Here is a 19,438-nt window from a genome sequence, read left to right on the forward strand (position 1 = left end):
AAAGGAAATGAGAATTCCCGATGTCTGCGAATTCAGAGCTGGAACGTCTGAGAACAATCTACAAAGCTTTTCAGGATTTCTAGGAACATTTAAGAAATGCTTCAAAAACTGTCCTGATCATCTACAACTAATGTTTTTCTTAGAAAAACTAAGAAGGTATAAGAATATTGTAAAAAAAAAAAAAAAAAATTCTTAGGACATTTTCATATGCCTAAGAATGCATCGACATATTGTACCTCTAGGAAAGTCTCAGAATTTCCAAAGTACCTCCTCTCAACTCTGACAGCGTCTGAACGAGGTGGCATGAACCTGTGGGAAAACAGGCGGCAAGAAACTGAGTGACCATATACAGCACGAACAACCCAAAAATACCAAATAAGCTGCCGACTATGGGGACAGCAAAAGGAACTCACTTGGCGCCAAAACAGACATGCCAGGTACGGTAGCAGAGAACACGGTGCTCTGGAGATGAGCGAGTTTGGGGAATGGGAGAGGGGGTGAGTCGAGGATGGGACAGAGAGTGCATGTCCATCTGGTAAATAGATTCAAACCCCTTTTTTCCCACTTAGTTTTCAGACATCGGCAGCACACTGTTTAGGGGAAATATGTACGTGTATGGTCCCAGACTACAGAGGTCTCAGAGGACTGTGAGCGAGATGAAGGCGAAGAATGCTGAATCCCAGAAATGGATGGAGGAAGGATGCTGTGGAATGGAGGGGCATATGGCTGACATACTTTTATTAAAGTTCAAATACTACAGCAGAAAAAATAGAATAACCATAACAATAATAATCATCGGCAGCAGCAGCATCATCCTTCTCAAGGTTGTTGTCACAATCCTCCTCCTCCAACAAATCATCATTATTATTATTATAATATTAATATGGGTGGGCTATTTTATTACATTTTTTCTCTATTTTACTTCATTTTTGTTGTTTAATGTAATTTATTTTCTTAAAAGAGGTGTCCATTAATCTTGAACTTCTATGGTTTGATCCTTGCTTGGAACTGGGGCCTCTGTGGCATTGGCCTCCTTGACCAGTGCAGCGGGCTCAGTGGCAGCCAGTGGTGCTGCTGTTGAACTAGCGGCCGGGGCCTCCTTGGCCGGGGCTGCCGCTGCTGCTTCTGTGGGCTTGGCCTGGGGGGCAGCGGCAACAGGGGCCGCCTCGGCTTTAGCCGCTGGTGCTGCGGGGGCCTCAGTCTTTTTAGCATCGGCCTCGTCTTTGCTTTCAGCCTGGGCTGCTGGTGGTGCAGGCGCCTGGGCCTTGACCTCTGGAGCTTGGGCGGCTTCCTTAGTGGAGGGGGCTGGCTCTTTCGCAGGGGCGGCTGGTTTCTCCTTGGCTTTGGGGGCAGGGTCGGTGACTTCCGCAGCCTTAGGCACCTCTGCTTTGGGCTCTGCTGCAGGTTTTTCCGGCTCCTTGGCGGGAGGGGAGGCGCCCTTTTCTTCCTCCTTGGTCGTTGTGGTATCGGCTGCAGGCACATCCTTTGTGTCGTTAGCTACCTCGGTGGTCTCGGCGGGAGCAGGGGCCTCGTCCTTTTTGTCGTTCTGAGGTTCGCTCTCCTCGGCTGTTGCGCCCTCTGGTTTGGCATCCTTGTCCTTGGCCTTCTCATCGTTTACATTGTATCCCTTCTTCTTTTTGCTGAGCTTGCCTCCCATTTTAGTCTCTGAAAGATCAAAAAGAGAGGAATTAATTTAGACTTTGGAAAAGCTTGTGGTGATATACTGATGCACTGCACTCTGGTACTCAACATTGATGTACCAAGTAGGATGTATGTACATGTATTTCGGCAATTACAATACAAGTTATGAAAAATGTACTGCTTTCAACTGTTAATTTATGAACCAACAGAGGGACGGATTTCTAAAAATCTGCTGCAGCAATGCTTAAGATTTTTCACAATGCTACTGCCAGCAAACACACAGATTGTTTAGTGTTGAGACCCTTGATATACGGCCCCTGATCCGCATCTGGCTACTTCTACCTATCAGTATGCAGACAGATTTTTTTCAGCAAGATTCACCTTACACATCTAGACTTCACTCACTTCATATGTGCTAGTTACTTCCCTCTCAAAACATCACTGTCCCTTCATTGAGTATGCAAAAAGCACTCCCGTCGCTCAGACGCCAAGAGCGAGTGGAAATTAAAATATATCTTACTCCTAACATGCACTCCTATCAAATAGCCCCTTAAAGTCCCTCTGAAGATTATTGCAGCTAACTAATGGAATTCTCAGCAACAGATGATGCAAAGCCTCATGCACACATTCAACCCTTCATTCATATTGGTGAAACACTGATTCAGATGACTGGGGAGCGAGGGAGAAATTTCTACTACAAATATTAATAAACATCTGCCAAGGTGTCAAGTTGATGACCAACCTTCTGTAGTACCAATGGACTTGAAACTCCTGTCATAAAACTGCAATTATACTGTAATAAGCATGATATAATAGTTATCATGAGCAGCTTATGTCTATATTTTTTAATATTGTACAATATTGCATGTGGCTTCCATGGCAACTTCATCAGCTAAAAACCTTGCTAGACTTAGTGATCAGTGGCATTGTCATGACTGTTTGAAGTCAGTTGTCAAGTCTCGACTAGGAACGCTTATGACGTGTTACATCATGCTAAGTGTCAAAAAATGTTTTTATGGTGGATGGTCCAAATAAAGAGTTATTAATACCTTTCCATTGAACAATGAGTTGGATTTGGGATCAGTGACAAGAGGGCACTTTAGGCATCTCCTCCTCCAACAATTGAGTTATATAAGAAGTCAGACATAGTGTCTGACTAGTGTCTGACTTGGCTTCTGCTGAACACATACCTGCAGGCTCTTGGCTCTCTCCATCTATTATAATGCAATTGAACCTGAGTGACCATCTGCCTCCGCTATGGGGAAGAGGATTTTCAATACCTAAAATGTATCCAAATAGTGTACATCCATATGTACATCCAAAGGACCTTACAGGTGCTGAGTACTATATGACAGAATATTTTTTAGATATTACATATTATATAGCAGAGTATTACATATATTCTCCACATGATCACATTTCATGTAGCGAGATACTAAGACACTTTATGATGAAGTCAAAATAATTCAAAAGCCAGGAGATTGATGAGAATCAATCGATATATCAACCAATATATGTATCGTCCCAGTAGGGCAATTCATTGTGCAGCCTAGAGGTTTCAAACACTTTACAAACTCTTGACTTAATAACGTATTTCATAGTGTACTGGTGGAAAATTCAGTTGAATGTGCACTGTGCTTTATATCAAAACTGAAGACGTTGAGAGGTGTAGACAGATGTTTAAGATATTTGTGGCCCAGTCGCTAAAGGCCCATGAATTGTGATGTAACCTCATGTTAATCCATACTCCTATCCCTAATATTTCACTGTCATGTGAATTGCTCTGAATGTCTACAGACTCCATACCGTTCCTATCACGGGTTATTACAGATGACAATAGGGACTCTTTTCTACCCTGTACCATTTGACTGGCAGCCTGCGTGGCCACAATCCCTAACAAACATCCTCACACACAATGAATTCTCTTCACAAAGACACAGTGTCTCTCTCTGCAGTACATGTGGTTTAGTGTATGCAGGGGCTGGAACCGGACCAAGGGAACCGCTCCAATTCAGACACAAACGAGTCCATTTAACCTGCAAACAGCAGCCACTACATACGGATCCAAGAGAGATCGTACTTGAGAGATCGGACTTGTTCAGGTATGTAGTCACTGTTCACGACTGTTCCTCTTTGACAGAATTTTGTCGTGGTACCATATAAAATGCAAGCTTCGTCTTTAACTACAGGGCTCAGCTAATTCTATTTCCATTGAAATTAAACCAATATTTCATGATTATTTTTTCTTGAAAGCATAGTACTTTGTACAATCTACACACAATACCCCATAATGACAAAGCAAAGCAACTTCTTCCATTTAAGAATGATGGCGGCCAATGTGTTCTTGGGGACCTTCAATGCTGCAGAATTTTTGGTACCGTTCCCCAGATCTGTGCTCTGACATGCACTGTCAACTGTGGGAACTCAGAGACAGGTGTCTGCCTTTCCAAATCATGTCCAATCAAGTTGTAGAAACATCAAGGATAATCAATGGAAAAAGGATGCACCTGAGCTCAATATCTAGGCTCATAGCAGAGGGTTTGAATACTTATGTAAAAAGTATCTGTTTTATTTTAATACATTTGCAAACATATCTAAAAACCTGTTTTCGCTTTGTCATTATGGGGTATTGTGTGTAGATTGCTGAGGATTTTTTATTTGAGAAAAAAAGCTGTAACATAACAAAATGTGGAACAAGTCAAGGGGTCTGAATACTTCCGATGTCACGGCTGTCTGAAGAATGGGACCAAAGCGCAGCGTGTGTATCGTTCCACATTTTATTTAAACTGTGAAACTATGCCTGACATACAAATACACTCAAACAAAACAACAAACTGTGACGAAGAGGTGCAACATTCACTTACTCAAAATACAATCTCCCACAAACCCAGGTGGGAAAAACAACTACTTAAGTATGATCTCCAATTAGAGACAACGATGACCACCTGCCTCAAATTGGAGATCATCCCCCCAAAAAACAACATAGAAATACAGAAACAAGAACATGACAAAGTAGAAAATCTAAACTAGACACAACCCCGTCACGCCCTGACCTACTCTACCATAGAAAATAAAAGCTTCTATGGTCAGGACGTGACATCCGAAGGCACTGTATATACAGTACCAGTCAAAAGTTTGGACACACCTAATCATTCCAGGGTTTTTCTTTATTTTTACTATTATCTACATTGTAGAATAATAGTGAGGACATCAATACTATGAAATAACACTTTGGTTACTACATGATTCCACATGTGTTAAACAAATCAAAATATATTTCATATTTGCGATTCTTCGAAGCAGCCACCCTTTGCCTTGATGACAGTTTTGCACCCACTTGGCATTCTCTCAACCAGCTTCATGAGGTAGTCACCTGCAGGTGTGCCTTGTTAATAGTTAATTTGTGGAATTTCTTTCCTTCTTAATGAGTTTGAGCCAATCAGTTGTGTTGTGACAAGGTGTGTGTGTGTGGGGGGGGGGGGGGGGGGGGGTACGGAAGATAGCCCTATTTGGTAAAATACCAATTCCATATTATGGCAAGAACAGCTCAACTAAGCAAAGCAAAACGACAGTCCATCGTTACTTTAGGACATGAAGGTCAGTCAATATGGAAAATGTCAATTACTTTGAAAGTTTCTTCAAATTCAGTCTTAAAAACCATCAAGCGCTATGAGGAAACTGATTCTCATGAGGACCGCCACAGGAAAGGAAGACCCAGAGTTACCAGCCTCAGAAAATGCAGCCCAAATAAAATGCTTCAGAGTTCAAGTATCAAACACATCTCAACATCAACTGTTCAGATGAGACTGCGTGAATCAGGCCTTCATGGTCGAATTGCTACAAAAAAAAACACTACTAAAGGACACCAATAAGAGACTTGCTTGGTCTGATGAGTCCAAATTTGAAATTTTTGGTTCCAACCGCCCTGTTTTTGTGAGACACAAAGTAGTTGAACGGACGATCTCCGCATGTGTGGTTTCCACCATGAAGCATGGAGGAGGTGTGATCGTGTGGGGATATCCCATCTGGTTTGTGCTTAGTGGGACTATCATTTGTTTTTCAACAGGACAATGACCCAACACACCTCCAGGGTGTGTAGAGCTATTTGACCAAGAAGGAGAGTGATGGATTGCTGCATCAGGTGACCTGGCATCCATAATAACCCCACCTCAACACAATTGAGATGGTTTGGGATGAGTTAGACCGCAGGGTGAAGGAAAAGCAGCCAACAAGTGCTCAGCATATGCAGGAACGCTTTCAAGACTAATGGAAAAGCATTCCAGGTGAAGCTGGTTGAGAGAATGCCAAGGATGTGCAAAGCTGTCAAGGCAAAGAATGTAAAATATCAAATATTTTGATTTGTTTAACTCTTTTTTTGGTTACTACATGATTCCATATGTGTTATTTCATAGTTTTGATGTCTTCACTAGTATTCTACAATGTAGAAAATAGAAAAATAAAGAAAAACCCATGAATGAGTAGGTGTGGCCATATCTTTTTTTACTTCAAATTAGTAATTGATTGTTGGAAATTCTTACACACCAAACACTTACACAAAAAAAAAACACACACACACACCAAAACTCTATATTAATGACCACTTACTGAAAGGGCAAGTATTTTGTCTCACTGCAAGAGCAAATAGCAGTTAACGTCAATCACTGTTTCAACTTCCAAGTCGTGAGTACTTGAGTCACCACATATAATCTCAAAATGACCACTGAGGTCACACAGCATCTGTTATCTACCAATTGATGTCGTCCTCACTTCCCTCATCTGGAGGACCAATGTATGACAAGCATGGTGGTTGAAAGGGTAGAAAGCAAATCTTTTCAGGCTTGTGTCAAGTCTTATACTCAAGGCGTCATTTTAACAGCACAAATTAGCAGCACTAAAGTCATATGACTCCATACTACCCCCCTTCAGTGAAGTAGTGGAATTGTATTTTAAAACATCTTATTAGTCCATGGGTGTCAGTGATTTATGAATGTTTAGGATGTAGCTAGTTGTGCACTTAACTGTTGTATTCCAATCGCGTATTGAAAATAAATGCAGTGCTGAGTACTTTGAAGTGAGTTGATGTTTCGACATATAGTGTCCTTTTTCATATGGTCACAGGGATCTTGAAAAAAATGGCATACTTTATAACAAGGACTAAAATGTTGACAGTAAAAAAAAAAATCCTAATTGTTTTTAACATATTTATGTTTTATTATATCCTTCTCAATGTCTAAACCTGAAAAGTAATTTATACATGACAGGGAACTTCTTACAGGTATTAATGTCTTGTTACGGGCTTACTCGTGCCTTATAACACAAACTGTTGTTGGCATGTAACCATACCTTCTACTGTGCTTTTCACTGTCTTTATCTGTGACAATACTGGTAACTTAACACTTATAAATGCCTTGTTAATGGATTATTAAGGGTTTATTAATGCTTATAAACCCTTGTTAGCATGGAACTTTATAGTGCCTCTGTCTGTGCCTATTGTATTTCTCACAGCACTGTAACATGGCTGGCTCATGGTTATGATAGTAGCGTAGCCAGACAGGAAGGGAGGGCATCTTAGGATGGCAGCCTTGACCTTTAGTGTGTCATCCTAGACCACCGGTGAAAGGAGCCGTCGCCCCAGCCTGCCACAGCCACTGGATTACTGAGACCTCTGGGCCTCCTGGAGAGAAGTCCATCTGCCCCGTACCAGAGAGAGAGGGAAAGAAAGAAAGAAGGAACGAACGGAAGAAGGAAAGGAAAGAAAGGAGGAAAGAAAGAAGGAAAGAAAGAAGGAAAGAAAGAAGGAAAGAAAGAAGGAAGAGGAGAGAGGGACAGAGAAGCAATAAGGGAGATGGCAAGAAAAAGAGAGAGGCGGTAGAGAGCGAGGGATAGAGAAGCAACTAAGGAGGCAGCACGGAAGAGAGAGAAGGAAGAGGGGAGGAAGAAACCAAGCAGTTAAAAGAGAGACAGGTAAATGAGATGAGGGCAGAAACAGTGTGAAAGATGGACATTGTAAAAGGAGACGACTAGAGGTAGAGGCGGCAAGAGAGAAAGAGATAGGAGAGAGAGGTTGATATGATTGCAAGGGACAAAAGGACAGGAGAGAAAAGATTGTCCTAATCAAGGAACCACACTATCCAAACTTAATGCGGAATTACCATCTCTTGAGTCTTCTGCATATCAAATGTTAATTTAGACTGACAACGTCAGAGCAGATGTTTTATCACAAACATCTAGGAGAAGAGAGCCATTGGTGGTGGATACTGGATCATCAATCATGCTGTTGCTAACTTGGCTCTAAAAGCAACTCAGTGTTTGCATCCCAAATGGCACCTTGTTCCTTACAAAGTGCACAACTTTTTGCCAGAGCCCTGGTCAAAACTAGTGTACTATAGAGGGAATAGAGTGCCATTTGGGATGCAGCCAGTAAACCAAGAGGGAAGGGGTTAGGGATGTGGCTAGTCCCAGCAACTGCTGAGCGCAGGAAAGAATCATCTGCAATTTCCCTGGTTGTCTTTCCTCAAGAGAAAACACTGTAGTATACTAAAGTGTAAATACTATAGTATTCACTGTAGTTTTTGCGGACTTTACTGTAGTATTCAGCGTCGTGTTTGTGGACCAAATTCTGCCCCCCCCCCAAAAAAACTCTTCCTCCTCAGTGAATACTTTAGTGTATACTGTATTATACTGTAGTATTTACAGTTGACTATGGTATCGATACTGTAGTAAAAGAACTGTAATATTTACTATAGTGTTTTTGTTTTATTATCTGACAAACATGGAAACCTACTGGAGTAATACTAATAGAGCAAATGTTCCATTACCTGTAGGTAAGTAGGACTGGGGTCTGAATGGATAGAGCAGAAGCGCTGAACTTTCTATGTACTGTCTGGAACACATTAAAGTCTACACTTGGCATGTAGGCTTCTCACTTATAGGTGGCACAAATTGCGATAAAGGGAAGGGGAATGGGAAGTATATATGCAAATGTAATACTGTAGGATTTGCTATAGTTAAAGTGTAGTGTTTTTGTGGACAATAGTGTTTGTGGGACATTACTGTAGTATTTACTACAGTTTTTATTCTTCAGATAATATGGTAGTGTTTACTGTAGTATTCTACAGTATAGCACAAGATTCTATATGTCACGACTTCCGCCGAAGTCGGCTCCTCTCCTTGTTCGGGCGGCGTTCAGCGGTCGACGTCACTGGCTTTTCATGTATCCATTTGTTTTGTCTTGTTCCCTGCACACCTGGTTTTCATTCCCCAATCAATCTACATGTATTTATTCCTCTGTTCCCCATCATGTCTTTGTGAAAGATTGTTTGTGTTACGTGTCTATTGTTGACGCGCCAGACTGGTTTGTTTTTTCCGTGGTATTTTCACAAAGATGTTTATTGTTAAACATCATTCTTGTGACTTTTGCACGTTTTGCACTTTTGCCTCAAAGTGTGCGCCTGTTCACAAATCTCTGCTCTCCTGCACCTGACTTTGCTACCAGTACGCACACACCTGACACTATAGTAGGTACTACACATGATTGAGGGACACTACAGTGTGTAGTATAGTATTCTACAGTTTACTATAGAATTCTATAGTAAGTACTTTAGTATTCTGTAGTAAAATGTAGTATTTTTTCATGTGGGTTGACCCAGCTAGCTGTGTGCATTAGGGTTGGACGGTGTCCAGATTTTCATATTGTTTCTGGTCCATACCGGGGTATACGGTTTTACTGAAAGTGCATTACAAGGAACGCTATTTAAAAAAATTATAGGCAACAGGGATTTTGATCCAGGAGAGGTTTCAATGTCTCAAGTCTGGGTACCAGTTTTTTTTAGCTAACATTCCACTCTTTGCTACTCCATGTCAGTGCCAAAGAGATTGGTCTTTCGGCAATCTCAACGTTCAATATACAGCTGGATTAACGGCGGAGTTGCTCATTGGTTGTTTGAAATACAGAACCGTCAAAAGGTATTCATTCCCTATGATTTATTCTACATTTAGTGGTGTTACAGCCTGAACTAAAAATGTATTAAATAAATTACAAAAAAAACATGTTTTGTGTAAATATCTAATTTACATAAGTATACACACCCCAGAGTCAATACATTAGAATCACCTTTGGTGATGATTACAGGTGTGGTTCTATCAATTTACGTTTGATCGGAAAATGTGGTCGGAGGCTCCGTATGAAGGGTGTGATGCTATTGACGAACCTCCGAAGACATGCAGAGGCCAAATTGAGCTCTGTAACACATCGCTGCGCACCTCCCAAATGTTGTAACAATGCGGAGGGCTCCGTATTTACATGATTGGTTGACTGTAGGTGGGGGCTGGAAGTCCGTTATAAACTAACTCATTTCTGTGACAACTTCCTTCACTCTGCCCAACAGCTCTGTGCTGCTTCGCAAAGCGCAAGAATTATGAATGCCCTGACTTCTGCAGATGCCGCATCACCGTAAATGCTGCACAGCCAATGCAGACGTCGTATTGACCATACAGAGCCTTATGTCTAACAGCTTTGTACAATATTTTCCCATTATTTTCAAAATTCTTCAAGCTCTGGTAAATTGTGACCCGATTCAGGAAACTAGTATATTCAAATAAAATTGTTAAATTACGAGCCTAGCTGGTTTAGCCACAGATAAAGTGAACAACCTTCCCGCTAGCTATGATTGGCTGAGATAATGAGTGGGCTGGACATGCCGAGAGACGAGTTTGGATTGGTCTACCATATAGCACGCGTCTGTCTATTGGAGCTGGTCAGTATGTCTAGGTAATTGTGTCAAACATGACTTTTTTATAAAAATGTATCGCGCAGTAAAACTGCATAAACCTAATGTTAAAGTGTAATGTTAGCTAGCTAATGTTAGCTGGCTGGCTCGCTAGCAAACATTAAGTGTATGTTCTCCACTTTCTGGAGGACCGAGTTTTGAAATCAACGAGATGGAGATGGCTATCTACTCCGATTTCAGACCACGGGTAAGATAGTCTAGCTGGCTACATTTTCAGATATTACACGTTTCTAATTTTGACAGAAAGTGGTTTCATTTCAAGTGTACTATTAGCTAGCTAACATTAGCTGGCTGGGTCGCTAGCTAACGTTATGTGTATGATCTCATTCTTCGTATCTCAGACTAGTTATTGCCATAGAACCTGGTTGGTTAGCTAACTGCAGATTCATGCAGGGTAGTAACGTCATGATTTGTGATTATGGTCCATTATTTAGCTAGCTAGCTACATGTCTACAAAGTATTTTCATTTCAAGTTAGGGTACTGTTAGCTAGCTAGCTAACGTTAGCTGACTGGCTCGCTAACTAACGTTACCTCAATGCGTAGAGATTCATTGTTTACCTAGCTAGCTACATTTCTTAACAGACACTCATCTTAGTGTGCTAGAGCGCAGAATAACTGATTCATTATTAATAGCTCAACACCTGTTGAATATCTCCGGTGTCAGTAAACGTCGGCAACAATGCGTAATTCAGTTCTTGCCAGCAGCACTGTTAGTCACCAACGCTCTGGATAACATGAAAAAAGCCTAACCAGCTCTGCTAGGGCGAGTAAAATGGTCAGAATGTGGTGTTCTCTCATTATGTGTCTGGAAGTAGCTAGCCAATGTTAGCCAGTTAGCTTGGGTGATTGACTGTAGTTGTGAGGTCAGAGTTTTCGGAACAACCCTACTTATTGGCCAGAGCGTCCAGTGTGTGTTCTGAACGCAAAACCACAGATAGGGTGAGGAATGTCAGTGAGCTGTTCTCCGTCTCTTAGATGTCTGGAAGCAGCTGGCAAGTTAGTACAGAACGCACAGATCAACCCTTAAAGAGATGGGTGGGGCTAAGGCTTAAGGTGTGAACAATGCTGCATGGATGTAGACAAAGGTAGTACCAAAACATTTAAAGACAGTTTCCTAAAAAGTGAGTTTACAAATTGGTCAACTTTCAAATCATAATTACTTTCCCGTTGTTTACTCAAATGCAGTGTATGATGCAGTCTACCATTTTGTAGTTCTGTCTGTACTTTGAGCCAATGTAAAAAACAGAAATTCAAATGATGCTATATAAGACCGAATCCAGGTGTTGAGTCACAATTGGTTGTTGATCATTGCTAGACAACCATTTTCAAGTCTGCCCATAGATTTTCAAGCAGATTTAAGTCAAAACTGTAACTAGGCCACCCAGGATCATTTACTGACTTCTTGATAAGTAACTCCAGCGTAGATTTGGCATTCTGTTGTAGGTTTTGTCCTACTGAAAGGTGAATTAATCTCCCAGTGTCTGGTGGACAGCTGACTGAACCAGGTTATTTTTTTGTTGCCTGTGCTTAACTCCATTCCGTTTCTTTTTTATCCTGAAAAACACCCCAGTCCTTAACAATTACAAGCATACCCATAACCAATGTTCCCTCTAAGGTGCGCACGTGACTGCCGTGCAGCTCTTCCGGGACTGCTACGCAGAAATATCAGCCCACAGAAAGAAGCACAAGACTGAACTTCACAAAATGTTCTACAGCTGTGGTCACCAACTGGTTGATCGCAATCAACTGGTCGACTTCCCAGGCGTTCCTTGTTGTTCGCCAAACAACAACAACAACAAAAAACACTCATCCGATGGAATTGAGGAGTATACCACAGTCACCTGCTTCATTGGTAAGTGCATCGATGATGTCATCCCCACAGTGACCGTACGTACATACCCCAACCAGAAGCCATAGATTACAGGCAACGTCTGCACTGAGCTAAATGGAAGAGCTGCCGCTTTCAAGGAGCGGGACTCTAATAAGTAATTCCGCTACGCACTCCAACGAACGATCAAACCCTGCAAAGCATCAATACAGGACTAATACTGAATCCTACTACACCCGCTCTGACGCTCGTCGGATATATCAGGGCTTGCAAACGCAAGCGTCCCACCTAGCCCATAGAGGTTAAGAACAAAATCTTATTTACAATGTTGGGCTAACCCGGCCAAACCCTAACCCAGGCGACGCTGGGCCAATTGTGCGCCGCCCTATGGGACTCCCAATCACAGTCAGTTGTGATACAGCCTGGAATCGAACCAGGGTCTGTAGTGATGCCGCTGGCACTGAGATGCAGTGCCTTAGACCGCTGCACCACTCGGGAGCTTTAAAGTAAGACCTTTAAACAGGTCAACATTCACAAGGCCGCAGACGGATTACCAGGATGGGTACTCAGAGCATGCGCTGACCAACTGGCAAGTGTCTTCACTGACATTTTCAACCTTTCCATGACCGAGTCTGTAATACGAACATGTTTCAAGCAGGCCACCACAGTCCCTGTGCCCAAGAACAAAGGTAACCTGCCTAAATGACTACCAATCTGTAGCACTCACATCCGTAGCCATGATGTGCTTTGAAAGGCTGGTCATGGCTCACAACACCATCATCCCAGAAACCCTAGACCCACTCCAATTCGCATACCGCCCCAACAGATCCACAGATGACGCAATTTCTATTGCACTCCATACTGCCCTGTCCTGGACAAGAGTGACACCTACGTGAGAATGCTGTTCATTGACTACAGCTCAGCCTTCAACACCATAGTGCCTTCAAAGCTCATTACTAAGCTAAGGACCCTGGGACTAAACACCTCCCTCTGCAACTGGACCCTGTACTTCCTGATGGGACACCCCCAGGTGGTAAGGGTAGGCAACAACACATCTGCCACACTAATGCTCAACACAGGGGCCCCTCAGGGGTGCGTGCATAGTCCCCTCCTGTACTCCCTGTTCACCCATGACTGCATGGCCAAGCTCGACTCCAACACCATCATTAAGTTTGCCGACGACCATCATTAAGTTTGCCAACGACACACTGGTGGAAGGCCTTATCACCGACAACGATGAGACAGCCTATAGGAAGGATGTCAAAGAACTGGCAGTGTAGTGTCAGGACAACAACCTCACCCTCAACATGATCAAGACAAAGCAGATTGTAGACTATGGGAAAATGCAGAGCACGCCCCCAAATATTTCCTTAACTCTTATTTTGGTTTCGGGCTTGTAAGTAAGCATTTCACGAAAAGGTCTACATCTGTATTTGGCGCATGTGACAAATACAATTTGATTTTAACCGTTTAGCTAGCTAGCTAATGTTAGCAAGCTAAATACATGGCTCTGTGTCTGGCTGGTACTGGCAGGTCTATGGGGTAACAGTTACAGCATGGGGAGAGTGAATTAAATTCTTAAACCTCTTGCTTGCTAGCTAGCAACATTATCGAAGCCAGCTGCGCAATCACATATTGTCTACCTAGCAACATGACAACTTCACATTTCTGGAGGCAGTGGTGGAAAAGCAATCGAGTACCACAGTATGAGTCATAATACCCATAAAACCTAGTGCTCAAACAGGGAAATGGTTCCAATCGCTTTTATATCATGTTTCTAAAATCCCACAGGGGATTTAGCAGCCAGAAACCAACTTGTTCTGTGAAGAGAAAAAAGTGATAGAGTTCCAAATATTTGGATAATGTTGTGATTGGAGGATAGCTGTGAGGGTTATCAAATCAGGATCAACTCCACTGTTCCCCTCGAGCTCATGATAGAATGTTCATATTTGAAGATTGCCAGTCTGTCTATGGCAAGGAGTGGCAAGGAGTAAAATGTTAGCGAAAGAATGGTTAGATTGCGCTCTGATCCAGATGCGGTGACATCATCGAATGAACGCCTCGGCTGAAGGCACCCCCGCTTTGGCCTCTTGTTCTGGAAACGGGTGTGGGGGGGGACCAAAACTGACACTCGAATGGCGACAGTTCAGTGGACGAGTTCGGCAGTGTGTTGTGAGCATACTCTGCCCAGACGAGGTACTTGCTCCAGTTGCTGGCCTGGGTGGAGACGAAAAAACGGATAAACTTCTCCAACTCCTGGTTGGCCCGCTCAGTTCGCCCATTCAACTATGGGTGGAATCCCGAGGAGAGACTCACCGACACCCCCAACAGGGAGCAGAAGGCTTTCCAATACTGTGCGACAAACTGGGGCCCATGATCCGAGACAATGTCCTGGGGAAGTACGTATAGTCGAAAGACATGGGTAATCATGAGATCAGCTGTCTCCTTCGCCGAGGGCAACTTGGGTAAAGCGACGAAATGGGGTGCCTTGGAGAACCGATTGATGACCAGTGGTAAGCCCTTGGGATGGTAACCCTGTGATAAAGTCTACGGACAGGTGGGACCAGGGGCGGCTGGGGATGGGCAAAGGTTGGAGCAACGCAGCCGGTCGCTGTCGTGAGGACTTGCTTTGGGCACAGGTGGAACAAGCTGCAACGAAGGATCTAACATCAATCCTGTTGGGCCACCAGAATTTCCTCAGGAACTCCAGTGTCTGATTAACCCCTGGATGCCCAGTTAATATAGAGGAGTGTCCCCATTGTAGTACTCGGGAACGGGCTGATCACGGAACGGGCTGATCGCGGAACGTAAAGTCTGGAAGTGTGTCCCCCGCCGGGGTCCGGTTATCGGGTCTGGGCTTGTCGGACCGTGGTCTCAATACTCCATACCACAGGGGCCACAATGCAGGAGCTGGGGATGATGGGCTTGGAGTCCCTCTCCTCGTTAGAGACATCGTGTTGATAGGACAGGGCGTCTGCTTTCTGATTCTTAGATTCTGGGCGATAAGCTAGTGTGAAATCGAACCTGTTAAAAAAACAGAGCCCACCTAGCCTGGTGAGCATTCAACCTCTTGGCTTCTTGAATGGAGACCAAGTTCTTATGGTCCGTCCAGATCACAAAATGGATGAGGTGCCCCCTCCAACCAGTGTCTCCACCTCTCAAGGGCCCACTTAACTGCCAAGAGCTCCCAATTGCCTGCATGGTAGTTGCGTTCCGCAGGCGAGAACTGCTTGGAGAGGAAGGCGCATTGGTGCAGTTTCTTGTCCTCCTCCTCCCGCTGTGAAAGGACTGCACCACTCTGGTGTCCACCCCTACCAAAGGGACGAGTAGGATCAGGATGAAAAAGGATGGGTTTTGAGGTGAAATGTCCCTCGAGCGCCATGAATGCCCTGTCAGCCTCGGAGGGCCAGCAAAAACAGGTCTGGGACCTGCGGGTTAGGACCGTGAGGCTCTGCCATGGCACCAGAGTTGCGTATAAAAAGCCTGTAAAAATTGGTAAACCCAAGTAACCGCTGGACCTGTGAGTGAGGTGAGCGGGGCCAGTCGGTGACCGCCTTTACCTTTACGGGATCCATTTGGATGCCTGCGGTAGAGATAATGTGACCCAGGAAGGAAACTTGGGATATGTGGAACTCACACTTCTCTATCTTGACATATAGTTGACTCTGCAGGAGGCATCTCAAGACTTGGCAGATGTGCATGTGTTCCGAAAGGGTCTTGGAGAAGATCAGGATGTCGTCAAGGTAAACAAAGACGAACCGATTCAACATATCCCTAAAATTGTCATTGACCAATGCTTGAAAGACTGCCGGTGAGTTCGATAATCCAAAGGGCATGACTAAATAATCATAGTGGCCACTAGGGGTGTTAAAGGAAGTTTTCCACTTATCTCCTTCCCTAATTCTCACCAGATAGTAAGCGTTGGAGGTCCAGTTTGGTGAAGAATCGGGCCTCTTGGTCCAACTCCAAGGCAGTGGGCATCAGCGGTAGGGGGTTATGATTCTTGATCGTAATCCAGTTCAGTCCTCTAAATCAATGCAAGGATGCGGGCCTCCATCCTTACCTACGAAGAAGCCGCCTGCACCAGCGGGGGATATAGAGGGGCGAATGAAACCTGCAGGAGGTCTATGGCACAGTCCTATGGACGATGAGGGGGAAGGGTGGCCGCTTGCCTCTTACTGAAGGCCTCCTGGAGGTTGAAGTATTTGGGAGGGAAAGCGGAGAAGTCTTGGTCTTCAATGGATACAAGAGGACGTTGCGAGGCTCTTGTTGGGGGTTTTAGATATTTAGTCTGGCAGTCCTTACCACAGTCTAGTAGGTGTCCCATGGACCAGGAGAATAGTGGGTTATGTAGCGCTAGCCAGGGGTACCAGAGTCTGAGTGGTTCACCTCAACCTGCAGTAGAATGGGTTTGGTCTTGTATTCCACCTGGCCGGAGCCGATGGGCCGTTCAAGGGCTTGAAGGCTTGAATCTGCAGAGGATGGGACATTTCATGCAAGGGATTTGTAATTCTCTGGCAACTTCTTGATCAATGAAATTATCTGCGGCCCCGGAGTTTACAAAGGCTTGAATCTGGTGCTGACAGTTGTCCCAGTGGAGGGTTGCGGATAGTAACTGGGTAGCCGGGGTGAAACTGCACAGCTCGTCAGGGTCTCCCCTTGTCCTGGCGAGCCCTGGTGTTTCCCGTCCGCTCTGGGCATGCAGCACGGAAATGGCCAAGACCTCCGCAGTAGAGGCAGCAGCCTTTGGGCATGTGCCTGTCACGTTCCTGTGGGCTCAGACGTGTGCGTCCCAACTGCATGGGTTCGGGGGGCTTGGGGTGCTCAGGAACCCGGGATGCTGGAGTGGTGTCAAAAGGGCGCTGTCTCACCTGTTCTCGGATGCGATTGTAAATCCTGATTGCTAGTGTTATCAGGGACTCGAGGTACTCTCCCAGTTCATCCTTGGAGTTACAGGCCCTGGTTGAAGGCGGTAACCAGTGTCTCAATATTCCACCCACTCTCGGCGGCGAGGGTGCGGAACTCAATGGCAAAATCAGCCACTGGTCTGGCCCCCTGGCGGAGTCTTAACAGTCGTCCACTGACTGGGTGGTTGAAGACTCGTCGCAGCTCGGCAGTGAAGGCTAATATGGAGCTGCAGGATGGTGGCTGCTGTTCCCACACTACCGTTGCCCACGCCAGAGCCTTGCCCGAGAGTAGAGAGATGATGTAGGCGATCATGGCCTGATCGGTATGGAACGAGGACTGTAGCTTGAACACCAGAGAGCACTGAGTGAGGAAACCCTTACATCCTCCCGGGTGGCTGTCATACCGCTCTGGGGCTGGGATCTTGGGTTCCCGGTGCAAGTTCCCTTGAGGAACTACGGCGACGCCTGTAACACTGGGTGATGAGACTTGGGCATTGGCTGCTCCTGGGTTGGGGGCGTGCCGTGGTTGAAGGGAATCGGTAGGTGCCCGGAGGGTCTCTGAGATTTGGAAGAGTTGTTCTTGCTGCCGTCCCAACAATGCTCCTTGATGGGTTATGATGTTCCTGATCTGGGTGATCTCTGCTGGATTCATGTTTTGGACAGAAGCTTGCTGTGACATGGTGGGGTTGGACCCAGGTGCAGAGAATGAATCAGACAAGGAATCAATGGTTTAGGATCAACGTAAATACTTTACTGAAAATAAGGTAACATAAGGAGCACAGTAACACTGAAAAAACAACAAACACTAGAAAACTTACTCAGGCGACAAACACACACATGCTTGCGTGCGTAGGTGTGTGTCCAATTCTCAATCAAAACACAAAGTGCTGTGTACCTGGGCACGTCAAAGGTTTTCCTCCTAGGCTGAATCCCAAATGGTGCCATATTCCTTAGATAGTGTAGTATTTACTGTATTTAGTGTTTTGGTGTTATGTAGTAAAATGTAGTATTTACTAGAGTATTCTACAGTATACTATAACATTCTATAGTTGGTATTACACATGATCAAGGTATACTACAGTGTGAGTGTTATACCGTATACTACATAATTCTATAGTAAGTACTGTAGTATTCTATAGTAAACTGTAGTATTTTTGTAGGTGAGGGACACTGGTTTTCATATTTTTACCCTCATTTCTAGTTCACCCCACAAGGATCATATCACCTCCACCCTACCTGATACCCTAGACCCACTTCAATTTGCTTACCGCCCCAATAGGTCCACAGACGATGCAATCGCCATCACACTGCCCTATCCCATCTGGACAAGAGGAATACCTATGTAATCATGCTGTTCATTGACTACAGCTCAGCAGTCAACACCATAGTACACTCCAAACTCATCATTAAGCTTGAGTCCCTGGGTCTCGACCCTGCCCTGTGCAAATGGGTCCTGGACTTTCTTTAGGGCCGCCCCAGGTGGTGAAGGTAGGAAACATCTCCACTCCGCTGATCCTCAACACTGGGGCCCCACAAGGGTGTGTTCTCAGCCTTCTCCTGTACTCCCTGTTCACCCATGACTGTGTGGCCATGCACGCCTTCAACTCAATCATCAAGTTTGCAGATGACACTACAGTGGTAGGCTTGATTACCAACAACGACGAGACAGCCTACAGGAAGGAGGTGCGAGCCCTCGGAGTGTGGTGTCAGGAAAATACCCTCTCACTCAACATCAAAAAAACAAAAAGGAGATGATCGTGGACTTCAGGAAACAGCAGAGGGAGCACCCCCCTATCCACATGGATGGGACAGTAGTGGAGAAGATGGAAAGTTAAGTTCCTCGGCGTACACATCAGGGACAAACTGAAATGGTCCACCCACACAGACAGGGTGGTGAAGGCGCAACAGCTCCTCTTCAACCTCAGGAGGCAGAAGAAATTTGGCTTGTCACCCAAAACCCTCACAAACTTCTACAGATGCACAATCGAGAGCATCCTGTTAGTCTGTATAAATGCCTGGTACGGCAACTGCACCGCCCTCAACTGCAAGGCTCTCCAGAAGGTAGTGCGGTCTGCACAACACTTCACCAGAGGCAAACTACCTGCCCTCCAGGAACACCTACAGCACCCGGTCACAGGAAGGCCAAAAAGATCATTAAGGACAACAACCACCCGAGCCACTGCCTGTTCCCCCCGCTATCATCCAGAAGGCGAGGTCAGCACAGATGCATCAAAGCTTGGACCGAGAGACTGAAAAACAGCTTCTATCTCAA

The 19,438-nt window shown here is 44.7% G+C and overlaps 1 protein-coding gene across 1 annotated transcript in view; it reads right to left on the bottom strand.

Moving 5' to 3' along the window:
* Positions 1 to 708: 708 nt before the first annotated feature.
* Positions 709 to 19,438, bottom strand: part of basp1 (brain abundant, membrane attached signal protein 1) — a 68,385-nt gene continuing 49,655 nt past the window's right edge. Inside the window, exon 2 of the mRNA XM_029703949.1 lies at positions 709 to 1,665. Within this exon, the coding sequence (XP_029559809.1) occupies positions 971 to 1,657 (687 nt within the window). The 5' untranslated portion in view covers positions 1,658 to 1,665 and the 3' untranslated portion in view covers positions 709 to 970. The remainder of the gene's footprint in view (positions 1,666 to 19,438) is intronic.

This window comes from Salmo trutta, chromosome 21 (assembly GCF_901001165.1).
Source record: "Salmo trutta chromosome 21, fSalTru1.1, whole genome shotgun sequence".
Classification (NCBI taxonomy): Eukaryota; Metazoa; Chordata; class Actinopteri; order Salmoniformes; family Salmonidae; genus Salmo; species Salmo trutta.